Source organism: Salvelinus fontinalis, chromosome 19 (genome assembly GCF_029448725.1).
Source record: "Salvelinus fontinalis isolate EN_2023a chromosome 19, ASM2944872v1, whole genome shotgun sequence".
Classification (NCBI taxonomy): Eukaryota; Metazoa; Chordata; class Actinopteri; order Salmoniformes; family Salmonidae; genus Salvelinus; species Salvelinus fontinalis.
In genome coordinates this window covers 42,217,970-42,227,969 of record NC_074683.1, presented here as the reverse complement: position 1 = coordinate 42,227,969, position 10,000 = coordinate 42,217,970, and the positions used below count along the sequence as shown (strand labels likewise).

General features: G+C 42.8%; 1 protein-coding gene across 7 annotated transcripts in view; it reads left to right on the top strand.

Moving 5' to 3' along the window:
• Positions 1-10,000, top strand: part of arhgef7a (Rho guanine nucleotide exchange factor (GEF) 7a) — a 201,777-nt gene that overhangs the window by 21,197 nt on the left and 170,580 nt on the right. For all 7 annotated transcript variants that reach the window (XM_055871610.1, XM_055871609.1, XM_055871611.1 and 4 more), the window contains exons 12-14: positions 7,924-8,070; positions 8,196-8,282; positions 8,503-8,581. In XM_055871610.1, the coding sequence (XP_055727585.1) occupies positions 7,924-8,070; positions 8,196-8,282; positions 8,503-8,581 (313 nt within the window). The remainder of the gene's footprint in view (positions 1-7,923; positions 8,071-8,195; positions 8,283-8,502; positions 8,582-10,000) is intronic.

Here is a 10,000-nt window from a genome sequence, read left to right as displayed (position 1 = left end):
CATCAGATGACAGTCTGATAACATATTTATTGTATAGCATAGGTTTTGTTAGAAAAATGTGCATATTTCAGGTATAAATCATAGTTTACAATTGCAGCCCCCATCACAACTGTCACTAAAATGACTAGAATAACTACTGAGACCATCGTGTATTAGCTAATTACTCATCATAAAACATTTCTTAAAAATACACAGCGTACAGCAGATGAAAGACACAGATCTTGTGAATATAGCCAATATTTCAGATTTTCTAAGTGTTTTACAGCGAAAACACAATATAGCGTTATCTTAGCTTACTACAATAGTCAGTCACACAGCAGCATTGATTCAAGGCAAAAATAGCAATAACGTTATAAACCACCAAACGCTATTAATTTTTTCACTAACCTTCTCAGAATTCTTCAGATGACAGTCCTGTAACATCATATTACACAATTCATATAGAGTTGGTTCGAAAATGTGCATATTTAGCCGCACAATTCGTGGTTACACAACGTGATTAGTGGGCAAACAATCAAGCAATCTGTCCTGCGCCATCTTGGAAAGGCACCTATTCTTATCGAAAGCTATACATAAACTTGACTAAAAAAATACAGGTTGGACAGCAATTGAAAGACAAATTAGTTCTTAATGCAATCGCTGAGTTAGATTTTTAAAATTAACGTTATTAGACATACAGTGTGCGTTACAGCCAGACTAGTGCCGCAATAATGGCGGACAAATACGTTTACATTTTTCCACATAAATGCGGAATAACATCATAAATAGCTCTTACTTTTGGACGAGCTTCCATCAGAATCTTGGCGAAGTGGTCCTTTGTCCAAAAGAATTGTTGCTTGGTTGTAAAACGTCGTGTTCAAATTCGGAAGTAGCAGCTAACAAGTAGCTATGAGGCCACAGAATGCCCAAAACTTTTTACTCAATACTAAGGAAATTCCGAAAATAGCAATATACTCGCATAAACTGATATAACTCGGTTTAAAATAACTTCGTTATGATGTTTCTAACACCTATAACGAATTAAATTACAGACGGATATATCTAAGGTCGATAACTGAGCGTTCCAAAATGCCATCCTGAGGTCTTGCTTTGCGTAATGGCGAGCGTTGAAAAGATAGGTCCTCTCGCTCCTTGACCTTTTATAAACTCTGGGAACTACGCAGAAAGTCCATTCCACTTCTCATTGGTTCCTGACATCCAGGGGAAGGCGGGTGCAGTTCATGTCGACCCATAGGATACATACAGAGCTTTAAACTGATCTGAGAGCAGAGCCTAGTTTTCAGACCTTCGCTGTTCCTGTCATGGATTTCGCTGCAGAGAGAGTTCTGTTTCACCCACAGACATAATTCCAACGGTTTTAGAAACTAGAGAGTGTTTTCTATCCAATAGTAAGAATAATATGCATATTGTACGAGCAAGAATTGAGTACGAGGCCGTTTAAATTGGGTACATATTTGTGCTATGTCGAAATGGCACCCCCCTAGTGGCAAGAAGTTTTACGACACTAATAGCTTACAGACGGTAGGCAATTAAGGTCACAGCTATGAAAACTTAGGACACTAAAGAGGCCTTTCTACTGACTCTGAAAAACACCAAAAGAAAGATGCCCAGGGTCCCTGCTCATCTGCATGAATGTGCCTTAGGCATTTTGCAAAGAGGCATGAGGACTGTAGATGTGGCCAGGGCAATACATTGCAATGTCCGTACTGTGAGACGCCTAAGACAGAGCTACAGGGAGACAGGACGGACAGCTGATTGTCCTCGCAGTGGCATACCACGTGTAACAACACCTGCACAGGATCGGTACATCCGAACATAAGACCTGCAGAACAGGTACAGGATGGCAACAACAACTGCCTGAGTTACACTAGGAATACACAATCCCTCCATCAGTGCTCAGACTGTCCGCAATAGGCTAAGAGAGGCTGGACTGAGGGCTTGTAGGCTTGTTGTAAGGCAGGTCCTCACCAAACATCACCGACAACAATGTCGCCTATGGGCACAAACCCACCGTCGCTGGACCAGACAGAACTGGCAAAAAGTGCTCTTCACTGACGAGTCACGGTTTTGTCTCACCAGGGGTGATGGTCAGATTCGCGTTTATCGTCGAAGGAATGAGCGTTACACGGAGGCCTGTACTCTGGAGCAGGATCGATTTGGAGGTGGAGGGTCCGTCATGATCTGGGGCGGTGTGTCACAGCATCATCGGACTGAGCTTGATGTCATTACAGGCAATCTCAACACTGTGCGTTACAGGGAAGACATCTTCCTCCCTCATGTGGTACCCTTCCTGCAGGCTCATCCTGACCCTCCATCATGACAATGCCACCTACCATACTGCTCGTTCTGTGCGTGATTTCCTGCAAGACAGGACTGTCAGTGTTCTGCTATGACCAGTGAAGAGCCCGGATCTCAATCCCATTGAGCACGCCTGGGACCTGTTGGATTGGAGGGTGAGGGGTAGGGCCATTCCCCCCCTGAAATGTCCAGGAACTTGCAGGTGTCTTGGTGGAAGAGTGGGGTAACATCTCACAGCAAGAACTGGCAAATCTGGTGCAGTCCAAGAGGAGGAGATGCACTGCAGTACTTAATGCAGAAACTGTTACTTTTGATTTTGACCACACCCCTTTGTTCAGGGACACATTATTCCATTTCTGTTAGTCACATGTCTGTGGAACTTGTTCAGTTTGTCTCAGTTGTTGAATCTTGTTATGTTCATACACATATTTACACATGTTAAGTTTGCTGAAAATAAATGCAGTTGACAGTGAGAGGATTAATTTTTTTACTGAGTTTATATACTGTATATACAGTTGAAGTCAGAAATTTACATACACCTTAGCCAAATAAATTTTAACTCAGTTTTTCACAATTCCTGACATTTAATCCTAGTAAAAAGTCCCTGTCTTAGGTCAGTTAGGATCTCAACTTTATTTTAAGAATGTGAAATGTCAGAATAATAGTAGAGAGAATGATTTCTTTAAGCTTTTATTTCTTTCATCACATTCCTAGTGGGTAAGAAGTTTACATACACTCAATTAGTATTTGGTAGCATTACCTTTCAATTGTTTAACTCGGGTCAAACATTTCGGGTAGCCTTCTACAAGCTTCCCACAATAAGTTGGGTGAATTTTGGCCCATTCCTCCTGACAGAGCTGGTGTTACTGAGTTAGGTTTGTAGGCCTTCTTGCTCGCACACGCTTTTTCAGTTCTGCCCACAATTTTCTATTGGATTGAGGTCAGGGCTTTCTGATGGCCACTCCAATACCTTGACTTTGTTGTCCTTAAGCCATTTTGCCACAACTTCGGAAGTATGCTTGGGGTCATTGTCCATTTGGAAGACCCATTTGCAACCAAGCTTTCAAATCAAATGTATTTTTATAGCCCTTCTTACATCAGCTGATATCTCAAAGTGCTGTACAGAAACCCAGCCTAAAACCCCAAACAGCAAGCAATGCAGGTGTAGAAGCACGGTGGCTAGGAAAAACTCCCTAGAAAGGCCAAAACCTAGGAAGAAACCTAGAGAGGAACCAGGCTATGAGGGGTGGCCAGTCCTCTTCTGGCTGTGCCGGGTGGAGATTATAACAGAACATGGCCAAGATGTACAAATGTTCATAAATGGTGAACGGAAAATAATAATAATCACAGTAGTTTTTCGAGGGTGCATTAAGTCAGCACCTCAGGAGTAAATGTCAGTTGGCTTTTCATAGCCGATCATTAAGAGGATCTCTACCGCTCCTGCTGCCTCTAGAGAGTTGAAAACAGCAGGTCTGGGACAGGTAGCACGTCCGGTGAACAGATCAGGCTTCCATAGCCGCAGGCAGAACAGTTGAAACTGGAGCAGCAGCACGGCCAGGTGGACTGGGGACAGCAAGGAGTCATCATGCCAAGTATTCCTGAGGCATGGTCCTAGGGCTCAGGTCCTCCGAGAGAGAGAAAGAAAGAGAGAATTAGAGAGAGCATACTTAAATTCACACAGGACACCGGATAAGACAGGAGAAGTACTCCAGATATAACAAACTGACCCTAGCCCCCCGACACATAAACTACTGCAGCATAAATACTGAAGGCTGAGACAGGAGGGGTCAGGAGACACTGTGGCCCCATCTGATGATACCCCCGGACAGGGCCAAACAGGAAGGATATAACCCCACCCACTTTGCAAAGCACAGCCCCCACACCACTAGAGGGATATTTCAACCACTAACCACATCCTGAGACAAGGCCGAGTATAGCCCACAAAGATCTCCGCCACAGCACAACCCAAGGGGGGGGCCAACCCAGACAGGAAGATCACATCAGTGACTCAACCCACTCAAGTGACGCACCCCTCCTAGGGACGGCATGAAAGAGCACCAGTAAGCCAGCGACTCAGCCCCTGTAATAGGGTTAGAGGCAGAGAATCCCAGTGGAGAGAGGGGAACCGGCCAGGCAGAGACAGCAAGGGCGGTTCGTTGCTCCAGAACCTTTCCGTTCACCTTCACACTCCTGGGCTGACTACACTCTATGACCAACTGAAGAGATGAGTCTTCAGTAAAGACTTAAAGGTTGAGACCGAGTCTGCTTCTCTCACATGGGTAGGCAGACCATTCCATAAAAATGGAGCTCTATAGGAGAAAGCCCTGCCTCCAGCTGTTTGCTTAGAAATTCTAGGGACAATTAGGAGGCCTGCGTCTTGTGACCGTAGCATACGTGTAGGTATGTACAGCAGTACCACATTGGAAAGATAGGTAGGAGCAAGCCCATGTAATGCTTTGTAGGTTAGCAGTAAAACCTGCTAATCAGCCCTTGCCTTAACAGGAAGCCAGTGTAGGGATGCTAGCACTGGAGTAATATGATAATTTTTTGGTTCTAGTCAGGATTAAACTTTAACTTCCTGACTGATGTCTTGAGATGTTGCTTCAATATATACACATAATTTTCCATCCTCATGATGACATCTATTTTGTGAAGTGCACCAGTCCCTCCTGTAGCAAAGCACCCCCACAACATGATGCTGCCACCCCCGCGCTTCACGGTTGGGATGGTGTTCTTCGGCTTGCAAGCCTCCCCCTTTTTCCTCCAAAAATAACGATGTTCATTGTGGCCAAACAGTTCTATTTGTGTTTCATCAGACCAGAGAACATTTCTCCAAAAAGTACAATCTTTGTCCCCATGTGCAGTTGCAAACCGTAGTCTGGCTTTTTTATGGCGGTTTTGGAGCAGTGGCTTCTTCCTTGCTGAGTGGCCTTTCAGGTTATGTCGATATAGGACTTGTTTTACTGTGGATATAGATACTTCTGTACCTGTTTCCTCCAGCATCTTCAGACGGTCCTTTGCTGTTGTTCTGGGATTGATTTGCACTTTTCGCACCAAAGTACGTTCATCTCTAGGAGACAGAACGCGTCTTCTTCCTGAGCGCTATGACGGCTGCGTGGTCCCATGATGTTTATACTTGCATACTATTGTTTGTACAGATTAACGTGGTACCTTCAGGCGTTTGGAAATTGCTCATAATGATGAACCAGACTTGTGGAGGTCTACAATTCTTTTCCTGAGGTCTTGGCTGATTTCTTTTGATTTTCCCATGATGTCAAGCAAAGAGGCACTGAGTTTGAAGGTAGGCCTTGAAATACATCCACAGATACACCTCCTGTAATGGGTGTCGTCGTCGGATGAGGAATAATCAGACCAAAGCGCAGCGTGGTAAGTGTTCATGCTTTTTATTTAAACTGAACAAAATAACAAAGAGAATGAACAAAACCAAAACAGTCCTGTCAGGTGCAGAAACACAAAACAGAAAACTACCCACAAAGCATCGGTGGGGAAAAGCTACCTAAGTATGGTTCCCAATCAGAGACAACAATAGACAGCTGTCCCTGATTGAGAGCCACACCCGGCCAAAACAAAGAAATACAAAACATAGAAAAATTAACATAGAATGCCCATCCAAATCACACCCAGACCAAACCAAAATAGAGACATAAAAAGCTCTCTACGGTCAGGGCGTGACACCTCCAATGGACTAAAATTATGTCAATTAGCCTATCAGAAGCTTCTAAAGCCATGACATAATTTTCTAGTATTTTACAAGCTATTTAAAGGTACAGTCAACTTAGTGTATGTTAACTTCTGACCCATTGGAATTGTGATACAGTAAAATAATCTGTCTGTAAACAATTGTTGGAAAAATTAAATTACTTGTCATGCACAAAGTAGATGTCCTAACCGACTTGCCAAAACTGTAGTTTGTTAACAAGAAATTTGTGGAGTGGTTGAAAAACAAGTTGTAATGACTCCAACCTAAATCAAATCACATCAAAGTTGATTTGTCACGAGCGCCGAATACAACAGGTGTAGACCTTACAGTGAAATGCTTACTTACAGGCGCTAACAAACAGTGCAAAAAAGGTATTAAGTGAACAATAGGTAAGTAAAGAAATAAAATCAACAGTAAAAAGACAGTGAAAAATAACAGTAGCGAGGCTATAACAGTAGCGAGGCTACATACAGGCATTGGTTAGTCGGGCTGATTTAGACAGTATGTACATGTAGATATGGTTAAAGTGACTATGCATATATGATCAACAGAGAGTAGCAGTAGCGTAAAAGAGGGGTTGGCGGGTGGGTGGTGGGTGGGACACAATGCAGATAGCCCCGTTAGCCAATGTGCAGGGGCACTGGTTGGTCGGACCAATTGTGGTAGTATGTACATGAATGGGGGTAAAAACTGTTGAGAAGACCCTTTGTCCTAGACTTGGCACTATGTAAACTTCCGACTTCAACTGTATATCTATATATAACAGCTTCCACTCTTCTGGGAAGGCTTTCCACTAGATGCTGGAACATTGCTGTGGGGACTTGCTTCCATTCAGCCACAAGAGCATTAGTGAGGTCGGGCACTGATGGGCGATTAGGCTCGCAGTCTGCATTCCAATTCATCCCAAAGGTGTTCGATGGCCAGTCAAGTTCTTCCACACCGATCTTGACAAACCATTTCTGTATGTACCTCACTTTGTGCACGGGGGCATTGTCATGCTGAAACAGGAAAGGGCCTTCCCCAAACTGTTGCTACAAAGTTGGAAGCACGGAATCGTCTAGGATGTCATTGTATGCTGTAGCATTAAGATTTCCTTTCACTGGAACTAAGGGGTCTAGCCAGAACCATGAAAAACAGCCCCAGACCATCATTCCTCCTCCACCAAACTTTACAGTTGGCACTGCATTCGGGCAGGTAGCGTTCTCCTGGCATCCGCTAAACCCATATTTTGTCAGTCAGACTGGCAGATGGTGAAGCGGAATTCATCACTCCAGAGAATGTGTTTCCATTGCTTCAGAGTCCAATCGCGGCAAGCTTTACACCACTCCAGCCAATGCGTGGCATTGCGCATGGTGATCTTAGGCTTGTGTGCAGCTGCTTGGCCATAGAAACCCATTTAATGAAGCTCCTGATGAACAATTATTGTGCTGATGTTGCTTCCAGGAGCAGTTTGGAACTTTGTAGTGAGTGTTGCAAAAGAAGACAGACGATTTGAACTTGCTCCCCGCTTCAGCACTTGGCGGTCCTGTTCTGTGAGCTTGTGTGGCCTACCACTTTGCGGCTGGGTCGTTGTTGCTCCTAGATGGTTCTACTTCACAATAACAGCACTTACAGTTGACCGGGGCATCCTGTTGACTTCTCCACATTGAAAGTCACTGAGCTCTTCAGTAAGGCCATTCTACTGCCAATGTTTGTCTATGGAGATTGCATGGCTGTGTACTCAATTGTATACACTGTGTCTGAAATGCACTAATTTGAAGAGGTGTCCCCATACTTTTGTATATAGATGTGTATCTATGGACACACACTTTTACATTGTTTCTGTGGTCATAAATGTCTGTGGCACTGATGCTGTTCCCATGACAACCTGTAATGTGGTGCTGATGGTGTTTCCACGGTGACAGGCCCAGTGCCAGGAGGTGAGGAAGAGGAAGGAGCTGGAGCTGCAGATAGTGACTGAGTCCATCAGGCTGTGGGAGGGAGACGACATCAGGACACTGGGCTCTGTTCTCTACATGAGTCAGGCTCTGGTTAACAGCCCTGGAGCAGAGGTCAGAGGAAAACCTTAACATTATAATAACTAATGTCCATGAGTCAAATACTATTAACTTCCTCTTGCTCTCTCTCTTGCTCTCTCTCTCTCTTGCTCTCTCTCTCTCTTGCTCTTGCTCTCTAGGAGAAGTGTGAGCGCTACCTCATGCTTTTCCCTCATGTCCTCCTCATGCTGTCTGCCAGTCCAAGGATGAGTGGCTTCATATTCCAGGTATAACCCCTTAGTCTACTATACCAGGGTCTTATTGATTTGGTGCGAAATGGACTGAAAGAAGGAGGGACTACATGAACTTGTCCAATAAGAAATGCTAATTTTAGTTTTCAGTTTCAAAATGTTTTGCTACGGTGTTCCCTAATCAATAGGACCCAGTTGTGATTAACTACCGTGTTTAGTGTGGGTTCAGATGTTGATGATGGTTTCTTGTCTACAGGGGAAGCTACCATTGACTGGTATGACTGTGACCACGCTAGAGGACAGTGATGCCCACAAAAACTCCTTTGAGCTTTCTGGTAAGACTACTGTGGTACTGTGGCGTATTCACAACGTACATTAGTGTGGGTGTATAATGTGTTTATTGCCTCCTGTAGGCACTCTATTTGAGTGTCTCCAGGTTGTGTGTGTGTGTATAATGTGATGTGTTTATAATGTGTGTGTGTGTATAATGTAATGTGTGTATTGTGTCCTCCAGGCAGTCTATTTGAGTGTCTCCAGGTTGTGTGTGTGTGTATAATGTGATGTGTGTGTATAATGTGTGTATTGTGTCTAGAGGTCGACCGATTATGATTTTTCAACGCCGATACCGATTACTGGAGGACCAAAAAAAGCCAATACTGATTAATTGGACGATTTTTATATATATATATTTGTAAAAATGACAATTACAACAATACTGAATGAACACTTTTATTTAAACTTATTATAATACATAAATAAAAATCTATTTAGTCTCAAATAAATTAAATTAAATAATAATAATAAAATTATGAAACATAACATAACATTTAAATAATGCAAAAACAAAGTGTTGGAGAAGAAAGTAAAAGAGAAATATATGCCATGTAAAACGCTAACGTTTAAGTTCCTTGCTCAGAACATGAGAACATATGAAAGCTGGTGGTTCCTTTTAACATGAGTCTTCAATATTACCAGTTAAGAAGTTTTAGGTTGTAGTTATTATAGGAATTATAGGACTATTTCTCTCTATACCAGTTGTATTTCATATACCTTTGACTATTGGATATTCATATAGGCACTATAGTATTGCCAGCCTAATCTCGGGAGTTGATAGGCTTGAAGTCATAAACAGCGCTGTGCTTCAAGCATTGCTAAGAGCTGCTGGCAAAAGCAGTAAAGTGCTGTTTGAATGAATGCTTACGAGCCTGCTGCTGCCTACCACCGCTCAGTCAGACTGCTCTATCAAATATCAAATCATAGACTTAATTATAATATAATAAACACACAGAAATACAAGCCCTAGGTCATTTAATATGGTCAAATCCGGAAACTATAATTTCGAAAACAAAACGTTTATTCTTTCAGTGAAATGCGGAACCGTTCTGTATTTTATCTAACGGGTGGCATCCATAAATCTAAATATTGCTGTTACATTGCACAACCTTCAATGTTATGTCATAATTATGTAAAGTTCTGGCAAATTAATTACGTTCTTTGTTAGGAAGAAATGGTCTTCACACAGTTCGCAACGAGCCAGGCGGCCCAAACGGCTACACATACCCGGACTCTGCTTGTACAGAACGCAAGACAAGTGACACAATTTCCCTAGTTAATATTGCCTGGTAACATGAATTTATTTTAACTAAATATGCAGGTTTAAAAAAATATACTTGTGTATTGATTTTAAAGAAAGGCATCGATGTTTATGGTTAGGTACATTGGTGCAACGACAAATGCGAATGCGCTTGTTAAAT